The sequence below is a fragment of the Sinocyclocheilus rhinocerous genome, unplaced genomic scaffold (genome assembly GCF_001515625.1).
Source record: "Sinocyclocheilus rhinocerous isolate Xijiao unplaced genomic scaffold, SAMN03320098_v1.1 scaffold899, whole genome shotgun sequence".
Taxonomy (NCBI): Eukaryota; Metazoa; Chordata; class Actinopteri; order Cypriniformes; family Cyprinidae; genus Sinocyclocheilus; species Sinocyclocheilus rhinocerous.
The window spans coordinates 393,187-405,465 of NW_015653460.1; the positions used below are offsets into that span (position 1 = coordinate 393,187).

General features: G+C 38.7%; 2 protein-coding genes across 3 annotated transcripts in view; both read left to right on the forward strand.

The window, feature by feature from the left end:
• Positions 1–1,273: 1,273 nt before the first annotated feature.
• Positions 1,274–4,693, forward strand: LOC107715793 (class E basic helix-loop-helix protein 40-like). 2 transcript variants are annotated; one of them, XM_016521989.1, is made up of 6 exons: positions 1,274–1,492; positions 1,570–1,668; positions 1,762–1,825; positions 2,015–2,122; positions 2,499–2,622; positions 2,851–4,693. In XM_016521989.1, the coding sequence occupies exons 2-6, from the start codon at positions 1,592–1,594 to the stop codon at positions 3,687–3,689; spliced, it is 1,212 nt and encodes a 403-aa protein (XP_016377475.1). In that variant the 5' UTR covers positions 1,274–1,492; positions 1,570–1,591; the 3' UTR covers positions 3,690–4,693. The 2 variants fall into 2 exon arrangements, with proteins under 2 accessions (XP_016377475.1, XP_016377474.1); XM_016521988.1 differs by having other exon boundaries at positions 1,274–1,668.
• Positions 4,694–7,681: 2,988 nt separating this feature from the next.
• Positions 7,682–12,279, forward strand: part of LOC107715779 (ADP-ribosylation factor-like protein 8B) — an 8,936-nt gene continuing 4,338 nt past the window's right edge. Inside the window, exons 1-6 of the mRNA XM_016521971.1 lie at positions 7,682–7,865; positions 9,424–9,504; positions 9,659–9,732; positions 10,867–10,960; positions 11,464–11,531; positions 11,647–11,717. Of these exons, the coding sequence (XP_016377457.1) occupies positions 7,743–7,865; positions 9,424–9,504; positions 9,659–9,732; positions 10,867–10,960; positions 11,464–11,531; positions 11,647–11,717 (511 nt within the window). The 5' untranslated portion in view covers positions 7,682–7,742. The remainder of the gene's footprint in view (positions 7,866–9,423; positions 9,505–9,658; positions 9,733–10,866; positions 10,961–11,463; positions 11,532–11,646; positions 11,718–12,279) is intronic.

Below are 12,279 nucleotides of genomic sequence, written 5' to 3' on the forward strand. Positions count from 1 at the left end.
ACATGAATTAACTAATTATTTTATTTATTGTTAAATAAAATAAGTTATTTTAGTGAGAGAAAACAAACCAAAATCATTTACTAATTTTGTGCTGATTATAATATATTTGCATCGTAGGCATCACACTGGTTTTCTTGTTGATATGGTAATTAATTTTAGCAGCATGTAATAGGCCTATTGTAACATGGACCTAGCAAAGTAAATCATGCTACATAATTCTTTACACGTGGCAGCATTTCTAGACTCTTTAGAACAAAAAAATCTTGCCACATTTTATTTATGACATATTTACAGTTAAACAGCGCGTGAAAGCACCGCTGCCGCCATTGGCACGTTTCTCCTCAGCGCGCTCGGTACTAAAATAAACGGGTGACGTCAGTCCCGCGGATTCAGCCGGTCCTCCGCCTCCGCCCTCTCGCTGCGCCGCCATGAGGAGTTCAACGTGACCGCCGCCGAGTACAACCGGCCACAACAAACCGAGCCGCAGCACGAGAGAGCCATGAGCGGCTGCACGTGGAGCGCCAAATGGTCCCGGTGTGAAGTAACGGCGCATCTGCTACTATTGTGTAACCATGACAACGGCGCCGTGCTCGCTCGTGTGCCTGCATCATGTCAGGGGAATTTTGTTAATGGATACTTGCATTAGGCTATATCGATGGAGCAACAGGTGCTCTGGACATCATTCATTTGACATCCGTTTCTTTCTAGAAGCTTCTATGCACTGCACGCACACATTCAGACCCGCGTGCGTGTGTTTGTAAAGCAACATAATCCTTTTTGCAAGCACAGCTCACATTGGTAGGGAAAATATTAGCTGGATTCGAGAGTAGGTCGAAAACTAAAATGTTAAAGTATGTTTAATTTTAAGTAATAATTTATACATCATTATAATTATACGTACATGTATTTATATTTCACAGACATAGGCCTAATTCTTTCAATTGTGTTGATCTGTCATAATAACGACGGTAAATAAGTCGCAATTACCATCATAATTACGACAGTGAATAAATCTGTTTGTACTGTTTTTGTTTTTGACGGTATGGTAGTCTAGATAAAATACTCTGAACGCTTTGTCTATATCTACATCATAATATGCTTTCAAGTCAATCCAGGATAAGGCGCTCACAACACGTTTCTGAGACGAGCTGCTATTGTGCGCTGAGAGAGATAGAGAGCAGCAGCAGCATGGTGGGACACGGGACACGAGAAGGCGGGCGGTCTGCTGTAAATGGGTTGAGCTCTGAAAGCGCCGTCACACACGTGAGGCTCATGTGACTGGAGCTCGAGACGTGTCTGCAGTCACAGGGTTTATTTAACACGTACTTCAAATCCACCCACATACACTCATTTAACCAGCACCGGAGCCGACAAACGCCTCCTGCACCTCCACCTCACAACAACATCACTTCTGCGTCCTAGTTTTGAGACAGCGTATCTGGAACCAAAACTACTTTATTCGAGGAAAACACATGTGGACTTTTATGAGAGAGTAACGGATCTGCTTTTTATTTTTATATATACGTATATATATATATTTTAATTAAATCTACCCTATTCTTACATCAGTAAGACATATTAATAGGGTAAAATGGAAAGGATTACCAGTGCTCAGCCTCCTCCAAGTATGGCCAAACACGCCTCGATGGATATCTCTGACATGCAAGGGTAAGTCAATCTCCAGTTGTTGCGTATTTATGTCTCTGAAAGCTTTCCTGGGAGCTAGATCTCTTATTGGCTGTATTTTATTATATTTTATAGAATGGACTTTCCCATGTATGTGTATAAATCCCGGCGGGGAATGAAGCGCAGCGAGGACAGCAAGGTACGAAATGCGCAATTACGCACAAATATGATTGCGCACACTTTTACTTGCCACTTTTGTTTGATATAAGTCTCTTTTAGTGTTTTAAACAAGATTTATAATGCACACTTTTAATTTCTGTAGTTTTGGTTTGTTATTGATGTTTTTTCGCATGGAAATTAATATAACATTTTAATAACTAACCCCCAGGATACATACAAATTGCCTCACCGATTGATCGAGAAGAAAAGGAGAGACAGAATAAACGAGTGCATCGCGCAGTTGAAGGATTTGCTGCCCGAACACCTTAAACTCACTGTAAGTAATATGGGAGTGGATCGGCTCACCTCACTTTGTTGTAGTATAAAGCGCCACCTGCTTGTTGATCATGAATAAATCATTTTTGTCCTGCTTTTGGATTAGTCACCTCCTGTAATGCGCTTGATATACATTTTTAATATATACAACCTGTAAACTTTCGACACTCCATATAGTGAATCTGGCTTTAGTTAATTATTCATGTCAACAAAGCATGTTAGATTGTCATGTGGAATATCTGAATATTACTTGCACGCACACGTGCATGCACTGGTGAGCGGAGAGGAGTGTCTCCGTTCCTTTTCCTCTTTGAGCCACTGCGGAGTGTGTTACATAAGAAAGATCAACATGCTTATCTGGGTTCTTCCTGTTTTAGACTCTGGGACACTTGGAGAAGGCTGTTGTGTTGGAGCTCACACTCAAGCATGTGAAAGCTCTTAACAACCTGCTGGAGCAGCAGCAACAGAAGATCTTTTCCTTGCAGAATGGAATGCAAATCGGTGAGTTTTCGATCATGCAAAAGGAGTGGCACACTAAAAGTGTGACTGTGTCGCAGGAAGTGGCTCTGCTGAACTTTTCACCTCCCCTCCCCATTTGTTTGTTTTCGAGTGCATTACAAAATAAAGAAATTGAGACACGCTTGCACTACGCAGCGAATGATCTGGCCTACAGGACTGTTGTGAAGGAAAACGTTGGCATGGTTTCTAACCCTTATGGTTTTATTGCAGGTGAACAGGGCAATGGGCATTCAGAAAACAGCGAGGAGATGTTCCGTTCCGGGTTCCACTTGTGTGCAAAGGAGGTTCTTCAGTTCCTGGCCAATCAGGAGACAATGCGTGACCTGACGCCCGCTCACATAATCAACCACCTTCAAAAAGTGGCGTCTGAGTTCATTCAAAGCCCGCCAAGTCCTTGTCTAGACGAGCCCACTTCCAAAGCTCCAGAAATCAGGGAGAAACCGGCAAGCCCACAGCCGAAAGCGGCAGAGGGTCACGCCAAAAACTGCGTGCCCGTCATTCAAAGGACTTATCCCCACAGCAGTGAGCAAAGTGGGAGTGATACGGATACCGACAGTGGTTACGGGGGCGAGCTCGAGAAGCGTGAACTGAAAGCCCAACGGTCAGTCTACTACGGCAAAGACGCTGGAGCTCTCAAGCACAACGGCAACATTAAAGAGGAGTTGGACGAGCCGCAGGCCAAGCGGCAGAGGTCCGACTCTTCAGAAGACGAATCTCTGTCAGGGCCAGACATAGTGGGCGGCCACAGCCCCTACATGAGCTTTTCTCCGCACCAGCCCCTTTGCATGCCCTTCTACCTCTTTCCGCATGGAGCAGCCGCAGCATACTTGCCCATGCTGGAGAAGTGTTGGTACCCCGGAGCCATGCCCGTGTTGTACCAAGGCCTCGGCGGCTCCCCGGTAGGCATGTCCCCCGAGAAACTCCCCTCATCCCTAGTCATGTCCTCAAGAGTGGGCTCCCCCGTCACCACTCCGACCTCCATGGACTCTCCTGCGCTCCTGCAGGCCCTGAAACAAGTTCCCCCATTAAACCTGGAAACCAAAGACTGAGGACTCACTCTGGGGTCCGCGATAGCCCGCTCTCTGAATGTCTTGGTCTTGAGAGTGGACTTCCCTGCTGAATAAGCTCCTGAAGAGGGTTCGGTTGAAGGGGGCATGAAGGCAAAGTTCAAAGACGCGCCCTCAGGTACGGCAAACAGCTGTTCTGATTCCTCTCAGACGTACGATGGCCTCCCTCCAAATGCAGAGACACACATAGACTCTCACACACACTTATCAACTCCCTCCACAACCAGCAGACAAACACCCAGAGATGGAACGGTCCGCGTGGACACAGACGGGTAAAGGAGGCCTCGTGCACAGCACTGTGAAGAAGGTCAAAATGAGGACAGTGAGCTCTGTCCTTGGAGAAAAAGGACCTGGGGTTGGCGAACAGCTGCTCTTTGCACTTGCGCCGAATGTTTAAGTCGAAAACAATACAAAACAATAACCCAGAATGTGACGTGCAGATGGTCCCCCAACGACAAAGACTTTGCCCTTTGCACAAGCACCTTTTCATTTGTTGAATGTAAACGAAAAAGTCATTTTTGTAATAAAACATCACCCCTGTAGATGCTGCTTTTTTGGACATTTCTCTGTGCCGTGGATGCTTTGCTCAGGAAGCTCCACTCTCTTCTGATTCTGTGACTGCTTTAACCGATAAGAACCGTCCATTTAGACTAGAATGCTACCAAATAAACGTCTTTGCTTTGGATGACCTGAGTCTCAGGTCCCGAGTTTCCCCTGCATAAACGAGGACGCCATCGGCTCCCGAGACGTGACGCTCGTGTAAATACGGGAGTGATGTAATCACGGCTCCACTGTAGCTTTTGAGTTTGTCATCCATTCGTGCACGTAGGTGAAGTTGTTGTGAGGTAACTGCGTTGTGTAATTATTTTGTTTATACTACTTGTACATCTGTGTTTTTTATACGTGACCCACACAATACGTTCACAAGTTTTAGACAGCCGAGAGCTGTATGCCATGAGATTGTGTACATAGCTTTGGACCTAGACTCGATCTGCATCATGTTCTGTGATCATTTCTGGTCAAATTAGGACAGATCTTGGTTCATGCTGTTGCCTTTACCTGTTTAAAGCAGTAAACATGATGGCGGCTATCTACATTTTTAATCCTGGATTCTACATAGAAGCAAAAGAAAGTGAATGTAATGTTAAAAACAATATATTAGTTTTGTATAGGAAGAGGTACTTACTTTTTATTTTGGGACCTAAGAGAAGGTTGCTTGATGTATATATTTTGTCTAAAAAAAGTATTGTTGACATACATTAAAGAAAAAGTATTAATAACGTTTTTTTTTTCCTGTGGAAATCATGCCTGTCGGAGTCTGTGTTTGAGAGCTTGAACATGTTTAGCTGAAAAAACAACCTGGCTGTTTTCCCCATTACAGTTCGTCCTTATGTAACACTTACATAACCCATAAACTTGCTGTCTATGCAAATCCTTTAGACAAACACTATGATAAGAGTCAGGTTACAAATATTCCAGCCTCACACCTCCTAACTAAAGTCCGTGCATTTTCGATAAGGTTTTTGTGGCTCACTTTTTCTACAAAAAGACTTAGAACCCAAAGCAGAGAACATAATTGATTATTTTTACAGTCTTTGCAACTGCGTTACATTTCTTCGATGAATCACGCCCTCTTCTAATGCTCGCTAGCTGTTGAATTAGGTTAAGACTCCCCGCGTGTCTGGCTGTGTGCTCGATCCAGTGCTGGCTGCTCACATGTAAAGCCACACGGCAGGCCGCGCTCACTGCACCGAAGCATGGGCAGCCACATGCCACACCTCCAGCGTAGTCAGCACAATGCAATACATTCGCTACAATTACGGGACAACAGTATTATATGTTGTCTGTAAATGATTAATATCTATAAATATAATTAGTTAATATAATTAAACAATAAATTGATATATTTTAGAGATATTAAGTATTCTTATCATTAGTCTGTTTGGTTGTAAAATTACCTATACTATACCAAAGCAAGGCGATAAAATTTAAATAGAAAGGTTTTGTGTCTTAACTGATGTATGGAGCTCATGAATGAATGAATGAATGAAGTGAAATAAAGTGGCCATAGTACTCTTGGCTGTCATAAATCAAATATTATGCTTCGTTTCTAAAAACAAACAAACAAAAACAACTGTAATGAAAAAAAAAAATCACAGACAATGTTACAAAATAACATTTGCGCTATATATAACACGTCTGATGTATTACTGATTAAATACAGTACGTTTGCCAAAAAAAAACAATATGTGAGTTTACATGGTAGACTGATGCAGCAAGTACAAGGTCACATCTTTCTATTCTAAAGCTTTTAGCGCTCTCGCGTGGACTATCGTTGAACTGCAACGAATGTTAAATGTGTTTATACAAATTATAATTAAGAGCAAAATGTTTATTGTCCAAAAGACGCTTTCTTTCTTTCTTTCTTTCTTTCTTTCCGTGTCTGTTTGCTGTATTTATTTACAGTGTCTATGGTCTTTACCGTGGACCGGCCTGCTAGAAGACTTCAGCATCTCAAAACATAGTTGTGCATTTTCTATATTTTACTATATTTTGCTATATTTACAACAATCTGCTTTTTTTTTTTTTTTTTTTTTACTTCATATTTAAGTTTTTCATGCCCATTTACTTCTTACTGTAATTTTAAGTAATATTATAATATTGTTTGTATGAAACGAATGAAACTACATATATGTACCATATCTTGTATCTTGTACCATATTGATATAAAAATACAAGGGTTTGTGAGTTTAATGAAAAGCTAATAATTAATTAAATCATAAAGATAAAACCTAAATAAAGTCATTTAAAAACAACAAAACAATAAATCAAAATAAAACATTTACTAAAAAAATAAAATATTTTATTTGTTTACCTGCATGCCATGTGACCATTGACATCTTAACTGTCACCTGTCCCCTCAGAGGGATGCCTAAGTTTACTTCACTATATATTACAATTAAATCCTAATCTAATCATGACAAACTATATCGTTGGAAAGGTCTAAGACGCCTAAATAGATATTTTACCACTGTTTTTGTAACAAATTATATAGGAACAGCAATAGATTAATTTATGACAAGAGTGCACCTCAAAAAATCTACATAACAGGCATTCTGACCTTGACAAAAAGTATTTTTTCGTTGCCTTTTTCCCTATCACATTTTAGATGTGATCATAAATTATATATCAATTGAAAGCTTAAAACTGGGAGACTTTCTGACTGAATAAACAGTAGGCTATTTTAGAAAGGAACATTTAAAAGATGAAAAGGAGGAATTAGGGAGAATCAATGAACTATGAAAAATGTATTGCTATTGTGTGAATAATATGTAATCATGTAATCAATAAAAAGTAACTGTAATCTGATTACACGTATTTTAAAATGTAATTTAATCTAAATACATAATCCAGATAACATGTAATCAGTTACCCAGGTCTCTCTCTCTCTCTCTCTCTCTCTCTCTGTGTGTATATACCATATATACATATATATATATATATATATATATATATATATATATATATATATATATATATATATATATATATATATATATATATATATATATATATATATATATATATATATATATATATATATATATATATATATATATATATATATGATGCAATGCATTTATTCATTTGTTTGCTCGTTTTTATAAATAAACAAACAAAAATATGTTTGTAGATTTTGTAGTAAGTTGTAGGCAAACAATCCAACTGAAAATGTGCCTTATTTATTTGATTTTAAATTAGGAATTTCTTGTTATGCAAACAATACAATTTATGCATGTATGTATGTATGTATGCGTGTATTTATGTATGTATGTATATGTCTGTCTGCAGCACAGCAGCATGTCGCGAGTGCTGGCGGACTTTTATTATTTACGATTATTTACGGCGCGGCGCGTTTATTGTGCGTCATTTGTTGTCACCTGACCTTTGCCTCAGCCGCTTCCTCTTTCTCCTCGATTCCTCCAGCAGGAACAGATCTGTCCCATCAGAGTTCGCTCATCCAGCAGCGCAGAGATGTTGGCCCTCATCCACCGGCTTCTGGACTGGTTCAGGTCGCTCTTCTGGAAAGAGGAGATGGAGCTAACGCTGGTGGGACTGCAGTACTCTGGAAAAACCACTTTTGTCAACGTGATTGCTGTAAGTCTGCTTTCATCCCTTACAGTTTGAACACTCTTGTCATGTCATTGCCTGCCGGGGTGGGGAACAGATGCTTTAAAACCTGTTTATGTGAGCGATGCGCTCTTATGGGTCTAGGCGTGATGTTTTAGCTTATATATGAAATATGAATTGCTAATATCTCCAGGTTTGAGGACTTTAATGACTTTCAGGGTGGACGAGATGCCACTGGTGTGTTTTAGTTCTCAAGTCGAATGTAATCAGTTTAATAAAACCTATATAATGTAATGTAATGTAATATGATGATCATCAAACACAAAATTTTGTAATTTGGTATTATGAGTTTCCTTCGATGTTTATGTCGGTGCCAGATGTGTTTTTTGATTGCCTTCATAGATTGTTTTCAGCAATGATCACATAATAATCTTCCCTTTATGGATGCATCTGACTCAGAGCAGATGTCATTTATGAGAGTCATTTTTTGTATTTTTTGACAGGTCAGTGCTGGTTCATTGTGGTTTTGCATTTTTAGTATCTAAAGTTTCTCATTTGTATGCTTGGCACAATAATGGAATTGTGGAATCCACAGATTAACCTTTATATAAACCTCAGTGTGACCCATATTTCAAAAGGTCTCTGAGTACAGCAGCCTGGATCTGTTATTAGGCAAAGGTCCCAAGTGCAAGTGACCGTCCCAATGGGTGTTCTTGAATCATGAGAGTTGCCCTTTCGCCTCTCATAGATGCTTCTGCAATGCAGCACAAAGAGTTTACAAACCCAGAGCTTCTAACAACTCTACATCAGGGTTTGAAATAGAATTCAAAGGTGAAAAGTGAAACATCTCGCAGGTGAATGATTTATGGGTCACTTTTTAGTTGTAACTTGCTTAAGAACAGTCACTCAGTATTTTTCCACTCATAAATGTAAATCAGTTAAGTTTGCATAGCTAATATATGCATGTATAATGTATGTTTTATTATGATTTGTAAACCACAGACCACAAGAAATGCAGCAGAAATCTTCTTGATTGAATGCTTTGAAGATTTTCAAATGCAGATCAACATGCAGTTACATAGTTGAAATTTGTAGGTGTTTTGTAATTTAGCTATGAAATTAGCTAAACTCTTGGATTTTATCCTCAACGTGAGGGTTTTGCAATAGAGGAGATCCCACTCAATGATTTGGCTTAGTTATAATCATATTTTTAAAAGGAAGATCTTGGTTTTATCTAAAAAGGATTCATTTATTTGACATATTTTAAAATCCACATGGTTGAAAGAATCAATTATATTTTAATCTGTTGCACAATTTACTAAATTATGAAGCATGAAACTTTCTGGCTTGTTTTACCAAAAATTCACATTATTATTATTATTATTATTAAAACTCCCCGTGACTTACTAGTGTGAGCTGTTTGGATTCAAAAGTGGCATTTTAACATTGACTTCCTCTTGTGTGCTTTTATTTTGTGTAACATGAGACTATAAGATTGTCTTTTTTATTAACTTTTGCAACTCTTCACATGCAGGTTTGTTTTATTTATGTGATTGAAATGATCTGCATGTTTCTTTTCCACTAGTCTGGTCAGTTCAATGAAGACATGATCCCTACAGTCGGCTTCAACATGAGGAAAGTCACCAAAGGCAACGTAACAATAAAAGTAAGTCTCATCTACACAGATCATACTTCTGCCTCAAGCATGGTTTTCTTGGATCCAGATATATAGACTCTTTAATGCAAGTTATATACATCACAAGTACAATGTTTCATTGCCAGTGCCTTCCATCATGTCCACTTGTCCTGTTTTTGCATAGATTTGGGATATAGGCGGGCAGCCACGGTTCAGGAGCATGTGGGAGCGATACTGTCGGGGCGTCAATGCTATCGTGTGAGTATAGCATCTGCTTTTTGTCCTCACAGAGACTTGCCTGCTTTATTTCATTGCCCTCTGGAATACTTGATTCTGATCAGTCAGTGCCGTTGAGCAGTTAGATATTTTTGCATAATGACCATTAAAGTGCATCTGGAAGCTAGATAAGAGCGAGAATTTATAATGGCATGCATTGCATTGTAGCTAAATATTGTTTGCTAGTAAGTCCGTAGAAAAAGGTAACTAAGATTGTAGATTAATAATAAATTAATATTCACTACTGTTCAAAAGTTTGGGGTTGGTAAGATTTTTTTTATGTAATCAATGCTGCATTTATTTGATCAAAAAATAGTAATATTGTATAATATTATTACAATTTAAATAAACAATTTTTTTTCTATTTGAATGTATTTTAAAATTGTAATTAATTTATTTCTGTGATGCAAAGCTGAATTTTCAGCATCATTACTCCAGTCTTCAGTGTCACATGATCCTTCAGAAATCATTCTGATATGCTGATTTGCTGCTCAAGAAACATTTATTATTATCAGTGTTGAAAAATGTTTTTGCTGCTTAATATTTTTTGGAAACTGTGATAAATTTTTTCTTGATTCTTTGAATAAAAAGTAAAAAAACCCCAGCTTTTTTGTAACAATATAAATGCTTTTAATGTCACTTTTGTTTAATTTAATCCATCCTTGCTGAATAAAAAGATACAATTCTTGTTTGTTTTAAAAAAAAATTAAATCTTACCCCAAACTTTTAAATGGTAGTGTATAATAAATAAATAGACATGGTTTCAGACAGTGTCCATTTTGTTGCTTTGTTTTCTGAGTTGTAATATGATTTTTCTTAGCTCAAGATATAAACTATTATACAAGCAAACAGAATAGTTGAATCAAATCAGTATTTCTGGTCCATTTATTTACTTCTTTGATAAGTAGCTGTGTAATAAGTGCTAGATTGTACAATCAACCAATCAACAAAATAAACCCCTTCATTGTGACATAGGACCACTCTGCTTCACGTTGAGATTCTGATCACCCTTTCAGGGTTTATTTTGCGACTGGCTGACTGTAAATCATCCCTAACCTGAAGTTTTAGTGTTTACATTATCAACGACTGCATTAAGGACTCTGTTGGTGTTTTCAGGTATATGGTTGATGCTGCAGATCGTGAAAAGGTCGAAGCCTCGAGAAACGAGCTACACAACTTGTTAGACAAACCACAGCTGCAAGGCATTCCTGTAAGAAGAATTTATTACTGTAGCTGATCATTTACCCTTGTGCTTTTAATAGAGGACTGTCCTATTTATTAATACTTTGTGCTGTTTTATTACTGCTGAATTTTGCAAAACAATAGAAAATCAAGCCTAGCCATCGCACCACACCTTTTCCAGATCCTTCCCCACTGCTGTGTTGTATTTACCGAGCATGACTAAGCATCTCTGCCGTCAGCTCCTGTGGTCCGAGATGTCCTCACTCACTGGGGGCATTATAGGTCTTATCTTCAGCAGAGAAAGCAGCACAGAGGAAACGGATCGCTCATTGATTATCTGTCTGTAGGGAGTGATGGGACTTTTGCCAGGGGGTGTCCACTATTTGCTAAAGCGAACAATTTAAAAAGACAGCTTTAACACGATCTAATGTAGAACCAACACCCAATAACATAAATCTTGGAAGCAAAAGTGTGAACCGTGCAGTTTAAACATAAAGAGGTTTAAGACAATTCGTTCTTTATCCTCCACAGGTACTTGTCCTTGGCAACAAAAGAGACCTCCCCAGCGCACTAGACGAGAAACAAATAATCGAAAAGATGTAAGACTTTTTTTACGGTTGGGTGACCACACCCAGATCTTTAGAAGGAGTTCATGTGAGGCTACTCTCAAAAAATGGCAAATGATTTTTGCCAATTTGTTTCCTTTTTCCACAGGAACCTGTCTGCCATTCAAGACAGAGAGATCTGCTGCTACTCCATTTCATGCAAAGAGAAAGACAATATAGGTGAGAGTTACTGCATTTTATACACATCCAAATATAAAACTGTGATGTTTGGTCAATTAAAACATCCTAGCAATTGCATAGCATTAGGGATGTAACGATTACCGGTTTGACGATAAATCATGATCAAATTCCCCACGGTTAGTATTACCGTTTCAACTTTTAATTATCATTAAAACCGTATTAGATTACCGCGATTTGAACAACTCGCGATAAATAAATACTGTCCAGCATAAAGCAGAGTTTTAAAGGGGTCATATGATGCTGCTAAAAAGAACATTATTTTGTGTATTTGGTGTAATGAAATGTGTTTATGCGGTTTAAGGTTAAAAAAACACATTATGTTCCACATACTGTACATTATTGTTTCTCCTCTATGCCCCGCCTTTCTGAAACGCGTCGATTTTTACAAAGCTCATCGGCCTGAAAAAGCGAGGTGTGCTCTGATTGGCCAGCTATCCAGAGCGTTGTGATTGGCCGAATACCTCAAGCATGTGACGGAAATGTTACGCCCCTTACCATACTGTGATGCTGTGTCCCAGCCGGAGCGACGAAACAAAAACAT

Excerpts from the sequence above, each read along its gene's own strand:
- LOC107715793 (XM_016521988.1), top strand. The coding sequence starts at position 1,592 with ATGGAAAGGATTACCAGTGCTCAGCCTCCTCCAAGTATGGCCAAACAC. Across the intron at positions 1,826-2,014 it reads AGCGCAGCGAGGACAGCAAG|GATACATACAAATTGCCTCA; the intron begins GTACGAAATGCG and ends ACTAACCCCCAG. Across the intron at positions 2,123-2,498 it reads CCGAACACCTTAAACTCACT|ACTCTGGGACACTTGGAGAA; the intron begins GTAAGTAATATG and ends TTCCTGTTTTAG.